Source organism: Triticum aestivum, chromosome 4A, assembly GCF_018294505.1.
Source record: "Triticum aestivum cultivar Chinese Spring chromosome 4A, IWGSC CS RefSeq v2.1, whole genome shotgun sequence".
NCBI classification, from domain to species: domain Eukaryota; kingdom Viridiplantae; phylum Streptophyta; class Magnoliopsida; order Poales; family Poaceae; genus Triticum; species Triticum aestivum.
In genome coordinates, this window is record NC_057803.1 from 585601421 (window position 1) to 585625622 (window position 24202).

The 24202-nt window shown below is 46.0% G+C and overlaps 2 protein-coding genes and 1 pseudogene across 2 annotated transcripts; 2 read left to right on the forward strand and 1 right to left on the reverse strand.

Moving 5' to 3' along the window:
- Positions 1-7042: 7042 nt before the first annotated feature.
- On the forward strand, positions 7043-9148 carry LOC123082400 (indole-3-acetate beta-glucosyltransferase-like). Its single transcript, XM_044504739.1, has 3 exons — positions 7043-7666; positions 8085-8723; positions 8862-9148. Exons 1-3 carry the CDS (start codon positions 7043-7045, stop codon positions 8973-8975), a joined length of 1377 nt encoding a protein of 458 aa, XP_044360674.1. The 3' UTR covers positions 8976-9148.
- Positions 9149-11306: 2158 nt separating this feature from the next.
- Positions 11307-15414, forward strand: LOC123087215 (uncharacterized). The gene is made up of 3 exons (XM_044509166.1): positions 11307-11863; positions 14420-14480; positions 15157-15414. The coding sequence occupies exons 1-2, from the start codon at positions 11333-11335 to the stop codon at positions 14438-14440; spliced, it is 552 nt and encodes a 183-aa protein (XP_044365101.1). The 5' UTR covers positions 11307-11332; the 3' UTR covers positions 14441-14480; positions 15157-15414.
- Positions 15415-15641: 227 nt separating this feature from the next.
- On the reverse strand, positions 15642-18740 carry LOC123087214 (histone H3.v1-like; annotated as a pseudogene).
- Between the last annotated feature and the right edge of the window lie 5462 nt (positions 18741-24202).

Below are 24202 nucleotides of genomic sequence, written 5' to 3' on the forward strand. Positions count from 1 at the left end.
CTGGGAAATCCTGAACACCCGGGAAGAACACGAGGCAAGGGCGCTAGTCCGTGGTAGGAGGGGTTTTCGGACTGGAACGCCGACGACAGAGGGCGTGCGAGAAAGAAGATTGCGGAGGAGAAGAAGAGGAAGATGGAGGAGGAGCAGAGGAAGCGGGACTATGAACGCCTTCAAGGCCTAGAAGCAAGTCAAGCGGAATTGGCAGTTAAATTCCAGCGGCAGCAGGAGCAGATCGACTCACTTAGCCAGCAAAGGGGGTCTCAGCATCTGCAGCAGCTAGCGGATGATCCAGCATTGGATAGCACCGCCCCATCCATGCCGAGAAGCAGCGTGGGTTCCGCCCCGGGCGACGCAGTGCTGGATAGATACCCCGTGGATGACATCACGGAGAACACTAACTGCGAGCTACACTTCAAAATGAAGAACATATCCATGAAGGTGGCGGACGCCGTTGCTTTTTCAAATTCCCCCGAGGCAACCTTCCGTTGCAACCCGATTCCAGCGGGCTATGCTCGTGTCTTGGTTGATGAGGTGGTGGACCCATATTCGGAGCTACAGCTTGACATTCCTGGAGGTGACGACGAGCACACATTGGGAGAGGCCATACATCATGTCATCCTATGGAGAAAGGATTGCATCATCTTTCAAAGGCCACCGACACCGCGTCACCCGACTCCTCGTCGAAGTCCGCCACCGAGTCAGCAGACTCCCGCTCCAAGTCCACCAACGCGTGAGGCCACTCCTCCTCCTCCAAGTCCGGCAAAGTGTCAGGCCACTCCTCCTCCAAGTCCGACATAGCGTCAGACGTCCACTCCTCCTCCAAGTCCGGTACAACCTCAGGCCACTCCTCCTTCAAGTCCGGCACAGCTTCAGGCCACTCCTCCTCGTCCAACTCAGCCCCGTCAGCTGTCTCCGCCGCCTCAGCAATCGCAGAAGAGACACCCCGTAGCTATGGTGCGTAGCGGTACGAGTCGAGGTCATAGTACAGGAAGTACAGGCGGAGGCAAGCGATATAAATATGGTCCAAACCTCACTACTCCTCTTCCTGTGAGGGCTTACGACAGGACCGAGGAGCAAACCAATGCCATAGTGCGGGCAGAAGTTGACGCCCATTTTGGACCGAAACCGCCACCGCCGCCAAGGGAGAAAGTGTCTGTGGAAGTAGTTAACCACTTCATTCGTATGGCTCAACCACCAGCTCCTAAGCCTGTTGACACAGACTATGAGCGCCACATCAGGAAGTTACATCGACGACATCTACAGAAGGAGGCGAGCTCGAGCTCGAGCAAACAACAAGCAGCTGTCAAAAAATGCGGGAAAACCGTTGCCCAGCTGAGAAAACAGGCGGCGCAATCGATCCCCCCGCTTGTTGTGTCGCCAACAACACGTGACAGTACGCACGCCCAATATTATTGTGGCCAAACAGTTTACGTTCCCGAGGTGGGCGATGTGGTAATAACCCAGGAGCATATAATGCAGGCTGAAGAACTCAAGATCACTGTTGGACAACTCCTCGAGATTGAGGACATGCCTGGGATTACAGAGGAGGAAATAAAACGGAAATATGTTCGGGGCCAACCTTTGGTCGAGCCAGAAGATGTCAACAAGCTCCCAACGAGAATGTATGAATTGCATCAATGGTACATGGACATTACCAAGAGATCCAATCGAGAGTCCATCATGGTGTATGTCAAGAAGGATGATTACTACCATGAGAAAGCTGTGGCCGTTGAGTATTCTGAACTGTTTCAGTTATACAATCAAGACACACTCGACAAATCTATCGTCAGTTGCTATTGTCTGTAAATGATTTCTTTCTGTAATTTAAGTCTCAAGCTAGCTGTATTGATCCTTTTGATCAATCATTACCTGTAATTAGCCTCACTATATTCTTTTTTGTGGTATTATGCAGGATGAAGATGTATGAAATGGGAAAAGGTGGACGCTATGGCATTGGGTTCATTGACCCAAACACCGTTAATGAATACACATGGAAAATAAACAAGCATCATGAAAAAGAGGTACAGGACAGCATGCTAGAGTTCTTGAAGCACCTCAAATACAATGAATATATACTACTTCCTTACAACTTCCAGTGAGTCACACTTTCTTGTACTACAAATTCTCTGTTTTTGCCTACTAGCTAGCTACATGTTTTTGCTTACATATGCCCGCTTAATTAAGACATGCAAACGTGTGTGCATGCAGATTTCACTGGATCTTGTGTATCATTAAAGTTGACGCCGGAACAGTTGAAATACTGGACTCGCTACTCAAAGCAAATAGTGACTATAACATCTTGTTTGGAATAGTCAACAGGTAATTTCAATCATTATTAACTATATATCTCGGCCTATTTAGTTCGTCATTTCATGATATGAACTATTTAATAACCTCTTTATTCATTTTCTTTATCGGCGAGCTGGGCTTGGGCAAGGTTCATCAGCGTCACGGAAGGCGAATGGAAACCACAGCTGAAATGGTTTCGACCCAAGGTAAGTAATTAAGTAGTACTAGCTAGCTAGCTGCCATCTCTTTAATTATCATGCTTGATTAATTATTATCTGATCAAATTAAATTCCATTCTCGTAATAAAGGCCCTGAAGCAGGCGCAGGGGACTGATTTGTGTGCATTCTGCATTTGCGAGAACATTCGCATGATGGCGTCCGAAAGAAGCAGATCTCAAAGACAGGAATGAGTACGCTTGTCAGAACACTATTCACAATTTTTACACCATTATCGATATCTAGTCACACAACTAATACACATGCATATTGATCTCCTTCTTAACAGTTCAAAGAGGTGTGGGACAAACTCCTACAAACGGAGCGCGTAGAAACACTTCAAGAGGAAATAGCGGGATTTTTGCTCGACCAGGTCATAAATCCGAAGGGAGAATACTATTACCCGCTACCGCCCCCATCGACCAGGTCATGAACCACTTTCAATTGTCATCGTGCTCCGAAGGCACCAATTAGGTTAATGCCACTGGCTCCGAAGGCAACATGCATATGTAGGAGAAATTGTATATAGCTATACATGTCTGTATGTGTGAATTAATATGGTTTGTGAGACATTGATGATATATATATGATTGGTTCTACTAGAAATTCTATATATATATATATATATATATATATATATATATATATATATATATATGCATAACATGTACAATGTGTAGTACCGTAAAATACTAGCAAACGAAAAAGAATTAAAATGAAAAACACAAAATTAAATGAAAAAGAAATCATAAAACCAAAAACCCCGCAAACATTTTAGTACCGGTTGGTGTTACCAACCGGTACTAAAGGGCTCCCGGCCCCCGGAGCTGGCTCGTGCCACGTGGTTGCCCTTTAGCACCGGTTCGTGCTGAACCGGTACTAAAGGGGGGGGGGGCTTTAGTGCCGAAACTTTAGTGCCGGTTCCTAAACCGGCACTAAAGGGCCTTACGAACCGGTGCTATTGCCCGGTTCTGCACTAGTGGATGCTGCAACCGACGAGGCTCGGACAGGAACTCGTAGGATGCTATCCACCGTTGGGCTTGGACAAGCGAGTGCGATGTGTGTTGCTATTTCAACCTTTGTTTATTTTTTAACACGGTAGAGATATAGACTTCCATCCATACGTACACTCATCTTTATGCATGCATGCACACATGTCTTATTTCTATGAGCACCATCGTGAGACTGAGTTAGCATATCATCTTGAGATTGGCGAAGTCGTCACTGAGCCATCGTAGTCAACGAAAACATCTCCTTTCACTGAACACACATTATCTGATTGCCTAAAATAAGTCTAAGAAAATACAAACGCCAGTATCAAGTCTAGGATTTAAGCCTTGATGGGCTGAGATATAGCCCTCCTAACCATACAGTCATAGGTTGGTTTCCTATTTCAACCTTTGCTAATTGGTCCAGCCCAACCAGCAACGTGCAACGCAGCCGTTGGGTGGTCGCGAACTTGACTTATCCGCCGGTTTATCTCTAGTTCTGTATTCACTGAAGAGAGAGAGATCTGCTAATTAGTGTTTAGCGTATAGCATGATTGTACCAACCCTGAACTGAACCTGGCTCCGGTCTCTTTCAAATAGTTTCCTGATTCGTTTCTCGATGACTTGTTGCCAATAATATATTGCACGTTCACGAAGAGAAGGGATTCTCATTGGCTAGTCTACAAGTGAAGCACGCGCCTGATCGATCAGTGAGCAAATCAACGACTGATCATCACAGTTTAAAAATTCACGAGACGCCAGCGAAACAACGAAAACGTGCTTGTCAGTGACAATCAACGAGCCTGTTGTGTTGAGTCAGACTTTCTTTCTGACTGATGATCCATCCAGCGCATGTCAAACATCATTATATGTGTCACGAGATATATGTTCGGTACATATTAGAGATAAGGCTAGGAGGTAGTTGTATGAGACATTCTTATAACCATCTCCCTCTTTCTTCTTTCTCAAGATGTATCTTAGATTCTCCCTTATCACTCTCTCAAACCGCATGTGTAAAGCCATCTAGGGTTTTGGCTCCCCTACTATATAACATGGACATGTCGCCCTCAACAAGGGTAAGACGTTTACCGCTCGCACATGGTAATCAGAGCCCCTCTTCTTCAACTCATCTAGCTACCAGAACCACCTGTGTCGAAGCCGCACCATGTCTTCCTCCTCTGGCGCTTCCTCCCTGCCTAGTCTCAATGGACAGGTCACCGAGAAGCTATCCCGCACGAAATACGTGCTATGGCGCACGCCGATCATACCCCAACTGCGTGGCGCGGGGGTCTTCGGCTACGTCGACGGCACCCAGCCGGAGCCGGCAAAGCTCCTCGTCACCACCAAGGAAGGCAATGAGACTTCAGCGCCCAACCCTCTTCACCCAATCTGGGTCCGGGACGACCAGCAGGTCCTTGGCTACCTGCTGAGCAACCTCACAAAGGAGGTGCTCCTCACAGTGACCACGGTCACCACGCCGTCGTGCTGACGAAACTCTCCCTCAACACTCGGCTGGATCGGAGTTCGAGGGACGTCATCGGGCTGAACGTGTGCTGAACTCGGAGGTGCCGTGCGTTCGGTACTTGACCGGTCGGATCGTGAAGACGTACGACTACATCAACCGCGTTGTGCTAATGCTTCCGCTTTCGGTCTAGAGGGTACGTGGACAACACTCTCCCCTCTCGTTGCTATGCATCACCGTGATCTTGCGTGTGCGTAGGATTTTTTTTGAAATTACTACGTTCCCCAACAGCTTTGCTAGCTCGACAAGCTTGGCGTTTGATCTCTAAAACGGATAGTTTGTGTGCACAAGTTTTAAAGGCTATATACTACCCGGATGGTAATTTTGAGGACACCGTTTTTTCAGGCAATGCGTCATCTTCCTGGCATGCCATTAGTTATGGTCTTGATCTTTTGAAGACAGGACTCATCTGGCGGGTGGGTAACGGACAAAGTATTCGAGTTTGGCGAGATAGTTGGATTCCGCGTCCCTACTCCTATAAACCCATCACGTCTCAAGGGAGGTGCAGAATTCGTTTTGTCTCGGAATTACTTAACGATAATGGCTCGTGGAATCGGGCTTTACTGCAAAACTACTTTGTACCGGCGGACGTAGCAGAGATAATAAAGATTAGGGCCTGCCTCGCCCAGGTTGGATGATGACACCTTGGCATGGGGTCCTGACAAATACGGTATATTTACAGTAAAAAGTGCTTATCAACTAGGCTTTGATGAAGCGCATAGGGGGTCAGCAACAGGCTCCCGCTACAGACCAGATGGGCGTCGTTCTTGCCGGCAACTAATCTGGTCATCGGATGTTCCCCAAACAGTTCGCAACTTTGCATGGCGAGTTGCTACTAATTCATTGCCAACCTGGAAGAATAAATATGTTCGTGGAATTGAGACTAGCGAAGTTTGTCCTATATGTGCAACTGAAACTGAAGATAGTTTCATACCCTTTGCCGATGCACCTTTTCACGTGTACTATGGGATACAATGGCTGGAGTTTGGACACTGCCAAGTATTTCTACGATGCTCAATACTGGTGCGTTAGAACCTCTTCCGGAAATTGAACGTTCTATGCTTCTCATGTTGTTATGGCGGGCTTGGCATATCCGGAATGAGGTGGTACATAATAAACCTCCACCGCCCATGGAAGCTTCTAGTCGTTTCTTGGTGAGTTACCTTGACTCCCTTATTAGCATTAAGACAGATCTCCCTTTAGATAAAAGCAAGGGAAAATCGATCATCACATATGATACAGGCACCAATAGACCGCATGCATTCATAAGTACTGTACCCACATGGAGAGCTCCAATTGTTGGCTGGGTAAATTTATGTACTGATGGCTCATTTGCGGACGATGGTTCAGCAGGTGCCGGTGTGGTTTTGAGAGATGATAAAGGTGCTATTATTTTCTCGTCATGCAGGCAACCTTTCTCTTGTTGTGAATCCCTCGAAGCTGAACTATGTGCGTGTATGGAGGATCTGTCGTTGGCTATCCAGAGAATTGAGCTTCCAGTTGCAATCGAGATGGACTCCCTTATTGCAGTGAAGATGATCCAGGCAAAAGAGGTGGATAGATCAATCTATGCATCGCTTATCAAGGAGATTAGATAACTTATGTGCATTCATGAATCGTGTATCACTCATATCGTTCGTAGCTAAAATAAGGTTAGTGATAGTTTAGCTAAGTTTGCTCGCTTAGAAGGTAGATTCTCGAATTGAGTAATACATTTTTCACCCATAAAAAAAACCGAAACGTGCTGATTTGCACATATTTCCCACGTTTTCCATAAGCAGAATGGCATACATCCGACCAATGCATGGATAAACTCTTTGTCAATACAGGCCTTGTGTTTTCTACTAAAAAAGAAGGGAGTTATTGGAATTAATGGTGCCAGAACAGAGCAATAAACCTCCTCCATTTTTCACCATATGCATGTTATTACCCGTCGCATGTTATATAATTGGGTGATCTGATCTGATCCGCGGTAACATTGTCAATTTGGCATTAGCAAGCAAGCAACCAAGAACCAACCATGTCCATGGCCAATGTCTTGCTCGTGCCCTACCCGTGCCAAAGCCACATAAACCCCATGCTACAGTTCGCCAAGAGGCTGGCGTCCAAGGGCGTGCCCGCCGCCCTCGTCGTCACCCGCTTCATCGCCAGAACTGTCCGGTTCGATGCCGGCCCGATGCGCGTCGAGTCCATCTTCGATGGCCACGATGAGGGCGGCCTCCCGTCGGCGGCAAGGGTCGGCGAGTATGTGGAGAGGCTGGAGTCCAGTGGGTCGGCGTCCTTGGCCGCGCTCATCGAGGAAGGCCACTTCACGCATGTGGTGTACGACTCGTTCATGCACTGGGTGGCGCGCACAGCATGGGGGCTGGGTCTGCCGACCGTACCCTTCTCCACCCAGTCGTGCGCGGCGAGCACCGTGTACTACTACATCAACTCCGGGCTGCTGGACGCGCCGCCGCCGGGAGACAACGCGGGGGTCCGGAGCGAGCCGTTCGCCGGGTTGCCGGGGCTGGAGAGGTGGGAGTTCCCGTCCTTCGTGTTCCATGACGCGCCGTACCCGGCGCTCACCGCCCCCGCGCTCGCCCAGTTCGCTGATCGAGACGTGGGGGACTGGGTTCTCGTCAACTCGTTCGATGAGTTGGAGTATGAGGTAGTAAGATCGAGAAACTTTTTTGGTTCCAAATGCTGATGTTTTTATCCAAAAAAAAAGATATTCATTAGTTGCATATTGAAGTTCAGATCAAGAAACATGATCCGTGAAAATTGAACTTTCGATTTGTGAGATTTCATTCCTAGCTCCATATTAAGTTGAGCCACCCTGAAAAAGTTTCCGGAAAGAGCGAAACTGCACGTGGGGAAATTTTGAATGAAAATTTAGAAACTTCTACAGGTTCCATCTTTCTATTTATTCTGGGTTTTCCTTCTTTTTGAGTTTTGTTTTACCATTTTTTAGAAACTTTTGAGTTTTTTCTTTTCTTTTTGAGATGGATCTTAGACATATTTGATGGGCTTAAAATGAGTCACATGAGTTGGGCTTAAAGTGGGTTGGTGTTTCTTTCTGTTGTCAGGTTCTGGATGGGCTGAAGCGCCACTTCAAGGTCCGAACCATAGGGCCGTGCGTTCCTCTGCCGGCCGCCGATGATTCCGGGGACGTCGACCGCTTCACCTACGGCGCCAACCTGCTCGACCCGGAGGACACCTGCATCAAGTGGCTGGACGCCAGGTCGTCGCGCTCCGTCGTCTACGTCTCCTTCGGCAGCAACGCGTCCATCGGCGCCTCCCAGATGGAGGAGCTGGCCCGCGGCCTCCTGGCGGCTGGCAAGCAGTTCCTGTGGGTCGTCAGGGCCGGCGAGGAGGCGCAGCTCCCGCGCCACCTGCTGGACGCGGCGACGGCGTCGGGCGACGCGCTCGTCGTGCGCTGGAGCCCGCAGCTGGACGTCCTGGCGCACCGCGCCGTGGGCTGCTTCGTCACGCACTGCGGCTGGAACTCCACGCTGGAGGCGCTCGGCTTCCGGGTGCCGATGGCGGCGCTGCCGCTGTGGACCGACCAGCCGATCAACGCCCGGCTCATCGAGGAGGCGTGGGGCGCCGGCGTGCGCGCGCGCCGCGACGCGTCCGCGGGGGTGTTCCCGCGCGGCGAGATCGAGCAGTGCGCGCGCGCCGTCATGGAAGACGAGGACGGCAGGGCGGCTTCCGCCCGCGCGGCGGCACGGCGTCTGGGAGACGCGGCGCGGGTGGTGATCGCGCCCGGCGGCGCCTCCGACAAGAAACTGGGGGATTTCTTGGAGTTCGCGTGCGCCGTCATGGACGATGGTGCCACGGAGTTCGAACCTTCCCCGCGCGAGGCCGCGCGTCGGTGGAGCGAGGCCGCACGCGCCGCGGTCGCGCCCGGCGGCAGCTCCGACCAGAACCTGGACGAGTTCGTGGACTATCCGCGGGCTAGCGCCGGGGAGAAGTGAAGAAAGTCTCACTGTATCTGGCATGCATGGTCTCGTCTCGTCGATCTGCATCACTTCGTCGTGGTGTGGTTTCGCTGGAGCTTTTGCATGGAGTCCTTGCTTGCTTCTCGGGGGGCAGGAGCATATGTGCGTCCGGGCCCTTTCTGTCTAGCCCTTCAATTTCCGCATCGTGATTCGTGCAAGTAGTTTTTTTTTAACTTCAAACTTTGCAGCACAACAAAGTCTTCTAACTAGAATGTGGGATGAAACTTTGCGATTTTTTCGTCAATCATAAATATACAAAATGAGACATGTTTGATTAAAATTATCTTTGTTAGTATTTACTAGCAGATATGCCCGTGGGTTGCAACGTGAGAAAACAATCAGATTATGCAGATGTGGTAGAGATAAAAAAAGTCAAATCAAATGTCAAGATGAGATAAGGACTTTTAAATGTCATTTCACAAACTATGTCTTAATGATGTCATGATGAGATAATGGACTTTCAAAAAGTCATTTTAAAAACTGAAAATGTGATGGTCTCATAACGATTTGATTTTGTAAGGCGCCACAACGAAATATATTTTTTTGACTGAGCAAACTGCATTCGATGGACCATGCCTGAGCTAGATTGATGAATAATGTGTCTCGCCTTGACTTAGCGTAACGGTGTTTTCCATAACCTGTAAAATTGTGATACGAGAATATACATAGTTATGTATGGAGGCAAAATAAACATTTAGTCATTTTTATATAGCTCATAGAAACGAACCCATAGTAAGTTGTGTGAATATTTTGGGGCGCGAATACAGAAACCTTTTTCTAACCCGACGCACGGGGGACTAAATAAAATCGTAACACAACCTCTACAGATCCCCTAATAAAACCTCTGCGTACGCGGCGGTTTATTTTGTTCGTTGTTTATGGATCTGTTTTAATTTTTATGAATATTTTCAAAAATTTCATGGTCATTTTTTAAATAACCGAATATGTTTTGAATACGCGATCATTTTTTAAAAATCATGTATATTTTTTATTTCACAGGCATTGTTTATTTCACTTACATTTTTTTGAAATCATGTAATTTAATTATAATATGTGAACAGTTTTTTGAAATCATGAACATTTTATGATTTTTCCATGGAATTTTCAAAACTCACAACTTTTTTGTGAATATTTTCAAAATTTCATTGCCATTTTTTTCAAATTACCGAATATGTTTTGAATACACGATCATTTTTTAAAAATCATGAACATTTTTTACTTCACAGAAATTGTTTATTTCACTTTTTAAAATCATGTAATTTCTTTATAATATGTGAACAGTTTTTATAAATCATGAACATTTTATGATTTCTTGATAAAAAAACTGAAAACTCGTAACTTAAAAAAATGATTTTTGGAAATCCCCAATTAATTTAAAAAGGAAAACAAAAAACAAAAATGATAAAGGAAAAAACAAAAAATTAAAAATAGGGGCGTCACGACCGGGCCATTACCGTGCGGGGAGTATGAGATGTGAAGAAAAAAGGGGAGGAGTGCCACGGATCAAACCCCGCTCTCCCGTGTAGAAGACCAGCACCTTAGCCACTGCGCTGTTTCGGTGCTCACTTCATATAAGTGTATCAGCGTATCTGAACCGAACCTGGCGTGTTTTTAAAAAACGAATCGTTTTCTTAACTTATAGGTGGCATAGTGGGTAATATTTTGTAACTTCAGAAACAATTTCAATGATGGTCGACCAGAAGCAATAACCCTTTTATTATTATATATATATAGGGAGAGACATTGGACCAAAAAATCTGAAAGTTTTATCCCACATTTCTAGGTAGAAAGCTTTGTTGTGCTGCAAAGTTTGAAGTACAAGACATGTTTTATATGTGAGAAACAAAAAAAATTAGAAATTTACATGTAGTAAGTTGGTTGTGTAGCGCAGATCTCAAAGTAACATTGAGCGGCTAGGATAGCGAGGCCAGGGTGCATATGCTCAAAAATCTACATTCGTTGTGTGTCGCTATAATCCACTCCATCTGTTTCATATTAGTTGTCGTTCAAACGGATGTATGTAGCACCGAAGTACATCTAGATACATTTATTTCAGAGACAACTAATATGGAACGGAGAAGGGTGGTTAGGGTCTAAAGCATCTTTCCCCCGTTGTTTAAGCAGAAACGGTGTATATCCCCCAGCGGATCCGAGCCTCCAATTTCGTTGCTTGAAGCCATTTCACGGCTTGGATTGGAGAACCACAATTCGAAAAGCAAACCCAACCAAGTTGACCAAAGGCCATAAAACCCAAACCCATCCGGACTCTTCGAGAGAGAGACGAAAAATAAACGCAGTATTTCTGAGTTTTCCTCTCCCTCCCCCCTCCCCCGATGCCGCCCATCTCCCTCCTCCCCCTCCTCCTCCTCCTCCTCGCCGGCGCGGCGGCGGCGGCGGCGCCGGCGGAGCCCCCGACCCCGACCCCGACTCCCGCGCCGGGGAGGAACAAGACCATCTACGAGCTCCTCCCGCTCTTCGGCCTTCCCCCGGGCGTCTTCCCGGCCAACGTCACCGCCTTCTCGCTCGCCGGCAACGGCAGCCTCGCCGTCGACCTCGCGGGCCCCTGCTACGTCCACTTCGAGTACCTCACCTACTTCGAGCCCCGCGTCACGGGCGTGCTCCGCTACGGCTCCCTCACCCAGCTGGAGGGCGTGCAGGTCCGCCGCTTCCTCGTCTGGTTCAGCGTCGTCCGCGTCAAGGTCGACCTGCCCCCGCCCCCGCGCTTCGTCTACCTCGACATCGGCTGGATCACCCGCAAGCTGCCCGCCGCCGACTTCCAGTCCGTCCACGCCTGCGAGGCCGGCAAGCGGAGGAGGCGGTGCCGCCTCTCCTCCGCGCTCGCCGCCGCCGCCGCTTGGTTCCAGGTCCGATGCACTCCGCCCCTCTGCTCCGTTGAGCTGTTTGATTGAATTCCACGGGTTGCTGAATTTTGGTTTACTGGATGGATACTAGCACTCTTAGTTGGTAATTTTAGTCCCGATTATTAGATCATAAATTGAGCCATCGATTCATCTTAGTAGCACTCTTAGTTTTGTGGGCGACTTGTGATCTTTCCAGAGGCTTACTCCAGTGGTAGTTGGCTTTGACTAGATGTACATTTCTTAGGTACTGCGTAACGCTGAAGGAGGAACGAGCTGATAGTCGCCTCCTCTGTTCAGATTTTACATGGAAAACGATAGATGGGACATAATTAATTGCAGATTAGCATGTGTTGTTGCATCCTCATCCTGTGCAAGTTTTCTAGAGTGACAGTTGGTTCTGAGTAACTGTACATTTCTAGAGGCTTACTCTCGTGTTGGTTCGGAGTAACTGTATATTTCTGAGGTACTGTGTAATGCTGATTGGGAAACAAGCTGACTGATAACATAATTAATTGCAGATTAGCATGTGTGTTTGCATAAATTGACCTATCAGTTCACCGTAGCACTCTTTGGCTTTGTGGAGGACTTGTGTTCTTTCTGGAGGCTCACTCCAGTGGTAGTTGGCTTTGACTAACTGTACATTTCTGAGGCACTGTGTATTGCTGTTCGGGAAACAGGCTGATAGTTGCCTCATGTGTTCAAGTTTTACATGGAAAACGAAAGATGGGACATATTTGATTGCAGATTAGCATATGTGTTTGCATCCTGTGCAACTTCTCTAGAGTGGTCATAAACTAGATATCCTATATTGAGAGACGTGTTACAAATTTACTTGAAAAGGAGAAAACATACGGTAATACAGAACCAGTAAGCAAGGTTGATTGCTGGTAGAGATGTCAATGAAGTGCAATAAGCAGGTTGACATTCGTGTCAGAGCCATTTTTGAACTGTGTATCTTCAATGGTGTTACTGGTTAATATTACTAATAGAAAATTGGCTTGGTACCATCTCAATGATGTGTAGACTGGAAAACACCACTTGAATATGAGATAGGTTGTAGGGCCCAGGGATGCTTGGTTAATATTACTCTTAGTTTTGTGGACGACTTGTGTCAGGCTTATTCCAGTGGTAGTTGGCTTGGACTAACTGTACATTTCTGAGGTACTGCATATTGCTGATTGGGAAACAGGCTGATAGGATTTTAAATGGAAAACGAAAGATAGGGACATAATTAATTGCAGGTTGGCATATGTGATTGCATCCTGTGCAACTTTTGTAGAGTGGTCATAAACAGGATATATTCTATATTGAGATGTGTTACACATTTACTGATAGAGATATCAATGGAGTGCAATAAGCAAGTTGACATTCATGTTAGTCTTCTGTTTGTGGCGTTGTGCCATTCTTGAACTGTGTATCCTCAATGGTGTTGATGGCTAATACTACTGATTGATAATTAGCTTTGTCTACCATCTCAAAGATTGGTATAGACTGAAAAGCGCCATTCAAATACGAGGATAGCTTGTAGGGCCAGGGATACATGGGAGTGAAATGTCTCCAACTAGACGATATTTGCGATGGTATTGAGAAATGCCACCGTAATAGCAACCATATACTAGATGATTATTTTGCTATTTACCCTCCGGCCAAAGTTAAATTCTAGAGGTTCACTCTAGTCGTAGTTGGCTTTGACTAACTGTACATTTCTGAGGCATTGTGTATTGTTGTTCAGGAAACAAGCTGATAGTTGCCTCATGTGTTCAAGTTTTACATGGAAAACGAAAGATGGTACATATTTAATTGCAGATTAGCATATGTGCTTGCATCCTGTGCAACTTTTTTGGAGTGGTCATAAACTGAATATCCTATATCTGGAGGTGTGTTACACATTTGCTTGAAAAGGAAAACACATACGGTAACACAGAACCAGTAAGCTAGGTTGATTGCTGCTAGAGATGCCAATGAAGTGCAATAAGCAGGTTGGCATTCACGCCAGTCATTTGTTTGTGGCATTGTGCCATTCTTGAACTGTGTATCCTCAGTGGCGTTACTGGTTAATATTACTGGTAGAGAATTAGCTTTGTACCATCTCAAAGGTGTGTATAACTTGGGGAAAAACAGTTGAATATGAGGATGGTTTGTAGGGCCCAGGGATACATGGCATTGAAACGTTTCCAACTAGACGATCTTTGTGATGCTATTAAGAAATTGCCGCCATATAATACTAATCATATATGATTACTTTGTTCTTTACTTACCCTCTGTCAAATTTAAATTCGGGGTTGGTCAGTGTGTGCACTTCTCTTTGACCAGACATATCATTATCCAAGTGGCGTGAAAATAGCTACACTTCTTGTCACATCATTTCCTGAATTTGACTTGTGTGCACTAATTTTATTTCAAAAATGTTGCACATGGCCTGTAGATAATGCGGTTGGTTGTACTTGTACATCAAAGAAGTAATCAGAAATATGTCTTTATCGCGGTACCAGAGTTTCAATGTTGTAGCTGTCTACTGCATTAACTTCCTGTTTCTAAATATTGTCATGAACCTTGCAGGACTTGTTTGCCCAATTTTAGGGGATGCAGAAGGTCTAATTTTGTGGCAGCATCACACGAGGTAAATGCAGACATTTACTCTCTTTTCCCGCACCCTTTAGTACAACCATGTAGATGTTCCAATCATCCGTGTTCATGCATTTTGATTTCCGTGGACTGTGTTCTGTGAGGCACACGTAGTCTGGGGGTATGCATGTGGCTATGGATCTATTGCTATGACTGAAAAAACATTTTTAAATTGAGCAAAAAAAATATTCAGAGGCATTTGTTTTGTTTTAGCTGTTTCAAACTACAGAGAACCTTGCAGATTTGCTGGACTCCGTTTCCTCTTGGAAGTCTCCTCATTATGCATTCTTGATCTGATACTCCTAATATAGGGCCTTGCATGTTCAGTTTAGGTAGCATGCCTTCTTATACTGTCACCTCAAAATAATAAGCATAAAACTGGTCATTTCCTCTTCTCGACAAATAACGAGTCTGGATATAATTTATTATCCAAAACCTTGCCGATAATAGCCCAAGGTCGTGCCGACAAATTTGGAAAATACCTCTGGAACAAACTAAGAATCTGGCAATGACCCAGGAGAGCTGCTGATTGTTGGTTTTTTACACCCTTATGTCAATGCTTTACAATTACAGAAGATTTTTACATTGTTGTTCTTCTCATTGAGTGTACCTTTTAATGATCAGTTAATTTCTGGCTGCTTGGACTAATTTACGCTACCTACTTTCTGTAGCTTACAGCCTTCCGCATCATAAAGGAATTGAAGCACTACACTCCCATTTGTTGATTGTTACACACGGTGTATGTCTACCGGTACTCGACGCTGCTGTCTGAGCTCTACATTTGTTCGAGAGACGCACGATCTTTAAGAAAGATTTCTATTGGTTATTTTTGTCCAAACTGATGATGTGCATCAATACAATAGCACTTCTGTAGTGGCATGTAACATCATTTTGTTGCAACTTTAAAAAGTCTCCGCAGAAGTTCCCTCCTTGTGTGTCAATAGCAGCAACCATTCTGCTGCGCAACAAGTGAACCTGTCTGTATAAAACTCAAGAACTAAGTCCTGAGATTCTCAGCAGGAATACATTTTGTGCTCGGAAACTAAAAACAGAACTACATGGTATATACTTTCAGTCTTCCATTTTCAGCTCAACCTTTCTGCCATGAACAAGCCATCAGTGAAGCTGAATTCGTCAACTTAGGTACCAAGTATTCTAGTTTAATTAAAGTGATATTAGATTTCGACCTCAGCTCACGGAGAAGAACATGACTCCCTTTTAGCAGCGCTAGCACCGAGATACAAAATGATGCTTCAACATGACCTTAGTGTCCCTGAATTGCCCTTTGCAATCTGATAATATTGCCAATAAAGTAACAATGCAAGGAGGAGTGCAAAGAGCATTCAACTATTCATGGCGACTCATGTACATTGTAGCCTCCGTTCGGGTTTTGTGGAATTATGTTGAACTGGGCGGGCGATAGTCCCTGAATACAGAGGAAGAGCCACCGGATGCAGCAGGGGAAGGCGACGATGCTACAAAGTTGCCTGCTGGTAGTGATGCTGAGGGGTGGTGTCCTTGATGCCCAGTACCTGCGAAGCGAGATGGGCTTGCTGTAGAGAAAGGTGCTGGACTTCTTGGAGTGTTGCCCTGTGAGATAACAGGTGGTTTTAGCTCAAAATGGACAAGCACACGGTTCGATCACAGCGATCATTCATATTCTAGAAACGCTTAATTCCACCAAAATGATGAATACAAAAGGGAAATCCAAAACATGTAACAACATTCTGAAGCCTGAGAACTTTAAGAAAATCATGATCTATTGCTGAAATGAATTTACGAATTCACTAATGTAGACTCATTTTTGCTAGTACCGTACGTTGATTCATTAAAGCATCCAACAGGAAAATATAGATTTGAGCTCGAAACATGGCCATTGCGAAAACTTACAGGGTTGTGGTTGCGAGAACCGAATGGAGACCTAGCAAAAGAGGCTGTTGAAGGGGAAATACTGTGAACATGATGCAAGGGGAGCCCAGGAGTGCCCTGGTTGGAACCAGCATCTGACTCCCCAGCAAACTCGCTGAAATTGACATCAACGGTCATTCTGGGCACCTGTCTAGGAACACTTCCATCAGCTGTGTTTTCTGGCGGCTGAGGCATGGCAGCACGCAGTGAAGCCTGCATGCTACGTGTTCTGATTTCCTCTTCGGCATTTAAAATCTGTCAAGCGGCCAAAATTAATCCTACTTAGTACACTGGCTACTGGCTAGTGACCACCCCCCGGATAATTATTCGAAGAAAATAGAGCATGTGACCACCAAAAAGTTTGTACTTACTGTGCAACTCTGTATACAGACAACAAGGTTACATTGCATATGTGGCAACATGATTAATATTTTTAAAATATATTTGATGAAGAGACATGTTTGATAGAGTAACAAGTACAAAATATTATAAGCTGGAGAATTTGAAAGCCTATTACAAATTCCACCCGTTTCTTATGTCAGTTCACATATATAAGCAACTCCAATTACTTTGCAGAACGCTCCTTCCTGTCCATGGTGGCGAACTTTGTACAATTCAAATTTGTTGAAGTACTTCATTAGAAACCAGTGCAAATTTAAACTATGGGTTTATCATTTATTTAATCAGTTCCACATTCAGATGGGATAGCAAGTTTACAATTTTTCGGTTCATATATTTCAAATAAAAGAAAAACTCATTCGAACCAGTGTATTTCAAGTGGCTACTCGATTAATGGTGAAAACAGTCAAAGCCACACATATTATCACCTGAAGTTGTCGACCACCGAAGGTCAGATGGTATTCAAGGTTCAGTTACTTATGCAGACAGAAACGTAACAGGGGATGAAGAACATAGCAACTTGTTCTGAACCATAAGCGGCAGCCAAAACAATGAGAAAATTACCTGCTTCAGCATCTGCACAAGATCATGCTTTTTCTTACTCAAGGTATCCAGCTTGTCAGTCAACTCTCTCTTCCTTTCTTCAACTCCATCAGGTTGACCCACCTAAAACAGAAATAGGACTCAGAGGTCTAGATGAAAAAGAGAACAAGCACATATTTGGTGCTCGCAAGCACAATGCACGAAGTTTCCAAGCATAGGTAGTTAGCTTGCAAACAAGAACAGTATGTGTGGTGTGGTTAATTAATTCTACTCAGGAATCACAAAGCACTCAACAAAATCTCCGTGAAAACTCAGGAATTAAACTGTTGTTCAGCAGCAACCAATAATATATTGTATTCTCAGGAAAGAGCTAGCTGTTGTAGCTAAGAAGCTTAATTGTTGAGTAGGATATATAAAACTCAAAAGCATCATTACTTATTGGCTTATTCCAACCCAGAAACGGAAGACAACCTAGGAATTTCATCCTACTTCCAACAATGTGCTAAAAGTCTAGATTCAAAGATAGAAAAGAACCACCACAATACCATGACGAGTAGCAATTCCAAAAATCTACTGTCGGGGCTTCACAAGTAGCCATCCACCAATGACATGAATCTAATCTCAAAAAATCTACATGGGTCCCCAAATGAAGGCCATTGTTAGCAGGATGGCAGCTAAAATCCCACATAGATCAACAGGAAGCTATGAGGAGCCATGAGTTTTCACGAGCCTCACGTCCGAGTTGGGGTCGAAGCCTTCGCTTTCGCCTTGCCCTTCTTCGGGGTCACCATTGCCGCCGGCATCGACGTCTCCGGCGACCACCTCCCCCGCATCGTCCATTTCCACATCCTCCACCGCCCCCTCCTCCTGCTCCTCCTCCTCTCCTTGCTGCTGCTCGTCCTGCCCCTCTTCCTCCCCCTGTGGCTGCTGCACACCCTGTCCCTCTTCCTCCCCTGCTGCTGCATCGGCGCATCATGCCCCTCCTCCTCCTGCCGCTCGGCCTGATGCTGCTGCTGCTGACCCCCGCCCACCTCCCGCGCCTCCCCCACGGCCACGGGCCCCGCGGCGCCGTCGTCCGGGCGGGGGTTGGGGGAGTTGGGCCGGGGGGCCCCGGCGAGGCGGGAGACGGCGAGGGAGCGGCGGTGGAGGAGGCGGCGGAACTGGGACGCGGAGAGCGTGGGCTGGGGCACCGGCCAGCGGCGCGCGGCGTCGTCCCCGCCCCGGTGGAGGTTGCCCCGGTACATCGAGATCGCCACCATCTCTGCCTGGGACTGCGAGTGGTGCGCCGGGTGGGGTTTGGCTGGCCGGCGGCGGCCCCGGGTTTCGGTGAGCCGCCGTTGGGCCTTCACGGCGGATCTATCTCTCGCGTTCTCCTTGTGGAATTCGTCGCGGGTGCTGACCAAACTCCGGGCCTCCGGAATAGTTGTTGTTGGGCCCTCCCGTTTTTCTAGCTCATTTACTGCTAGTCAGCTATGGTTTTTTTTTTTTGGAGAACAGCTTTGAGTTACTACTTCGGGAGCCTCCAACTTGGTATGGGCTGAGAGAGCGTCACTTGGCTTTTATTTTTCCGCACGCGTCTATCAGCTTTTTAGATGTGAAAAAAAAGTTTGTCTAAATCTATTGACATGTGATTTAGTTTTTAAAATCTCGACGCGAAGAATCCAACGCTGAAAACGGTTTAAGATTTGAACGCATAGTTTAAGAGATAAAACATTTTGAATAAACGAATCAATGAAAAAATGAAGAACTCCCGGTTTGCGACAAGTGACGCATATGCAATGCGCCACTTGTCGTGACATGGGAGGTGGGAATCATCTTTGTAAAGAGTTCTTCTTAATTAGTGATTTCGCCTGATTACTACTACTTCATACTATAATATAATGGGCCACACATAGGGTAATTCCTATTCTTTGCTCACCATGTAAAATGGACCCTGTTACCTGTAATGGGGTTCATCTTTTCTAAGGCTACAAACTCGCTCCACTTTATTGATCACAGAGTTCATACAATATTGGAGGCTGATTGAGCCACATATGTCTACGAATAGTAAGGTCTAGAGTGAACTAAGCAAGGCTATGTGCCTTGATATTGGACTCTCGTCCTTTGAAGATGAAGGAACATGACTGAAACTCCCTTTGCAGTGATGATGATTTGTCTCGTTATGCTTGCATGTTTTCCCTCGGATCTAGATTTAATATCTTGAATCACTTATTTGCGGTCCGATGCAATCATTATATAACTTATAGATAAGTCTTTGGCCAAAGCCGGAGCTTATTGTTGTTTTATGATATTGCAATATCATTTTTGAATTTTTTTTTATATCAGTTATTATTATTTTGGACTAACCTGATAATTGCCCATAGGAAGTTGATGTTTTCTGCATGTTTTTGACTCTTTAAAAAACAATATCTATGAAGCTCAAAGTAACTTGGGGATTTACAACATTGTTTCGGTAGATGAAGGTTTCAGAAAGAGTCGGGAGGGGCCATGGGGCCACCTCAGGGCCCCATGCAGCCAGGGGCACCCATGCAGGGAGGCCTGTTGGAAATATGCCCTAGAGGCAATAATAAAAGCATTATTATTATATTTCCTTGTTCATGATAATTGTCTTTATTCATGCTATAATTGTGTTATCCGGAAATCGTAATACATGTGTGAATAATAGACACCAACATGTCCCTAGTAAGCCTCTAGTTGACTAGCTCGTTGATCAACAGATAGTCATGATTTCCTGACTATGGACATTGGATGTCATTGATAACGAGATCACATCATTAGGAGAATGATGTGATGGAAAAGACCCAATCCTAAACATAGCATAAAGATCGTATAGTTCGTTTGCTAGAGTTTTTCCAATGTCAAGTATCCTTTCCTTAGACCATGAGATCGTGTAACTCCCGGATACCGTAGGAGTGCTTTGGGTGTACCAAACGTCACAACGTAACTGGGTGACCATAAAGGTATACTACGGGTATCTCCGAAAGTGTCTGTAGGGTTGACACGGATCAAGACTGGGATTTGTCACTCCGTATGATGGAGAGGTATCACTGGGCCCACTCGGTAATGCATCATCATTATGAGCTCAAAGTGACCAAGTGTCTGGTCACGGGATCATGCATTACGGTATGAGTAAAGTGACTTGCCGATAACGAGATTGAACAAGGTATTGGGATACCGACGATTGAATCTCGGGCAAGTAACATACCGATTGACAAAGGGAATTGTAAACGGGGTTGCTTGAATCCTCGACATCGTGGTTCATCTGATGAGATCATCGAGGAGCATGTGGGAGCCAACATGGGTATCCAGATCCCGCTGTTGGTTATTGACCGGAGAGTCGTCTCGGTCATGTCTACATGTCTCCTGAACCCGTAGGGTCTACACACTTAAGGTTCGGTGACGCTAGGGTTGTGAAGATATGTATATGCAGTAACCCAAATGTTGTTCGGAGTCCCGGATGAGATCCCGGACGTCACGAGGAGTTTCGAAATAGTCCGGAGGTAAAGAACTATATATAGGAAGTGCTATTTCGGCCATCGGGGCAAGTTTTGGGGTCACCGGTATTGTACCGGGACCACCGGAAGGGTCCCGGGGGTCCACCGGGTGGGGCCACCCATCCCGGAGGGCCCCATGGGCCAAAGTGGGGAGGGGAACCAGCCCATAGTGGGCTGGTGCGCCCCCCTAGGCCCACCCCATGCGCCTAGGGTTGAAACCCTAGGGGTGGGGGGGCGCCCCACCTTGCCTTGGGGGCCACTCCAGCCCTGGCCGCCCCCCCCCCTAGGAGATCTCATCTCCTAGGGCTGGCGCCCCCCCTAGGGGAGCCTATATATATGAGGGGGAGGGAGGGGGCAGCCGCACCTTGAGTCTTGGCGCCTCCCTCTCCCCTGCTACACCTCTTCCTCTCGTAGTATACGGCGAAGCCCTGCTGTTGTGACGCCCTACATCCACCACCACGCCGTCGTGCTGCTGGATCATCATCAACCTCTCCTTCCCCCTTGCTGGATCAAGAAGGAGGAGACGTCACGCTGACCGTACGTGTGTTGAACGCGGAGGTGCCGTCCGTTCGGCGCTAGGATCTCCGGTGATTTGGATCACGTCGTGTACGACTACCTCATCCCCGTTCTTTGAACGCTTCCGCTCGCGATCTACAAAGGTATGTAGATGCATCTGATCACTCGTTGCTAGATGAACTCATAGATGAATCTTGGTGAAACCGTAGGAAAATTTTTGTTTTCTGCAACGTTCCCCAACAGTGGCATCATGAGCTAGGTCTATGCGTAGTTCTTCTTGCGCGAGTAGAACACAATTTGTTGTGGGCGTAGATGTTGTCAACTTTCTTGCCGCTACTAGTCTTATCTTGCTTCAGCGGTATTGTGGGATAAAGCGGCCCGAACCAACCTTACACGTACGCTTACGTGAGACCAGTTCCACCGACTAACATGCACTAGTTGCATAAGGTGGCTGGCGGGTGTCTGTCTCTCCCACTTTAGTTGGAGCGGATTCGATGAAAAGGGTCCTTATGAAGGGTAAATAGAAGTTGACAAATCACGTTGTGGCTTTCATGTAGGTAAGAAAACGTTCTTGCTAGAACCCTATTTCAGCCACGTAAAACTTGCAACAACAATTAGAGGACGTCTAACTTGTTTTTGCAGCAAGTGCTTTGTGATATGATATGGCCAAAGTTGTGATGAATGATGAATGATATATATATGTGATGTATGAGATGTTCATGCTATTGTAATAGGAATCACGACTTGCATGTCGATGAGTATGACAACCGGCAGGAGCCATAGGAGTTGTCTTTATTTTTTATATGACTTGCGTGTCATTGAGAAACACCATGTAAATTACTTTACTTTATTGCTAAACGCGTTAGCCATAGTAGTAGAAGTAATAGTTGGCGAGCAACTTCATGGAGACACGATGATGGAGATCATGATGATGGAGATCATGGTGTCAAGCCGGTGACAAGATGATCATGGAGCCCCAAGATGGAGATCAAAGGAGCTATGTGATATTGGCCATATCATGTCACTATTATTATTTGATTGCATGTGATGTTTATCATGTTTTACATCTTGTTTACTTAGAACGACGGTAGTAAATAAGATGATCCCTCATAATAATTTCAAGAAAGTGTTCCCCCTAACTGTGCACCATTGCGACAGTTCGTTGTTTCGAAGCACCACGTGATGATCGGGTGTGATAGATTCTAACGTTCACATACAACGGGTGTAAGACAGATTTACACATGCAAACACTTAGGTTGACTTGACGAGCCTAGCATGTACAGACATGGCCTCGAAACACAGAAGACCGAAAGGTCGAGCATGAGTCGTATAGAAGAGACGATCAACATGAAGATGTTCACCGACGTTGATTAGTCCGTCTCACGTGATGATCGGACACGGCCTAGTTGACTCGGATCATGTTATACTTAGATGACTAGAAGAGGGATGTCTATCTAAGTGGGAGTTCATTGAATAATTTGATTAGATGAACTTAATTATCATGAACTTAGTCTAAAATATTTGCAATATGTCTTGTAGATCAAATGGCCAACGTTGTCCTCAACTTCAACGCGTTCCTAGAGAAAACCAAGCTGAAAGACGATGGCAGCAACTATACGGACTGGGTCCGGAACCTGAGGATCATCCTCATAGCTGCCAAGAAAGATTATGTCCTACTAGCACCGCTAGGTGACCCACCCGTCCCACAGAACCAAGACGTTATGAACGCTTGGCAGACACGTGCTGATGACTACTCCCTCGTTCAGTGCGGCATGCTTTACAGCTTAGAGTCGGGGCTCCAAAAGCGTTTTGAGAGACATGGAGTATATGAGATGTTCGAAGAGCTGAAAATGGTTTTTCAAGCTCATGCCCGGGTCGAGAGATATGAGGTCTCCGACAAGTTCTTCAGATGTAAGATGGAGGAAAATAGTTCTGTCAGTGAGCACATACTCACTATGTCTGGGTTGCATAACCGCTTGACTCAGCTGGGAGTTAATCTCCCGGATGATGCGGTCATTGACAGAATCCTCCAGTCGCTTCCACCAAGTTACAAGAGCTTTGTGATGAACTTTAATATGCAGGGGATGGAAAAGACCATTCCTGAAGTATTTGCAATGCTGAAATCAGCAGAGGTAGAAGTCAAAAAGGAACATCAAGTGTTGATGGTGAATAAAACCACTAAGTTCAAGATGGGCAAGGGTAAAAAGAACTTCAAGAAGGACGACAAGGAAGTTGCCGTGCCTGGCAAGCAAGCTGCCGGGAAGAAGCCAAAGAATGGACCCAAACCCGAGACTGGGTGCTTTTATTGCAAGGGAAGTGGTCACTGGAAGCGGAACTGCCCCAAATACTTAGCGGACAAGAAGGTCGGCAAAACGAAAGGTATATGTGATATACATGTAATTGATGTGTACCTTATCAGTACTCGTAGTAGCTCTTGGGTATTTGATACCGGTGCAGTTGCTCACATTTGTAACTCAAAGCAGGAGCTGCGGAATAAACGGAGACTGGCGAAGGACGAGGTGACGATGCGCGTCGGGAATGGTTCCAAGGTCGATGTGATCGCCGTCGGCACGCTACCTCTGCATTTACCTACGGGATTAGTTTTAAACCTCAATAATTGTTATTTAGTACCAGCTTTCAGCATGAACATTGTATCGGGATCTCGTTTAATTCGAGATGGCTACTCATTTAAATCCGAGAATAATGGTTGTTCTATTTATATGAGAGATATGTTTTATGGTCATGCTCCGATGGTGAATGGTTTATTCTTAATGAATCTCGAGCGTAATGCTACACATGTTCATAGTGTGGATACCAAAAGATGTAAGGTTGATAATGATAGTCCCACATACTTGTG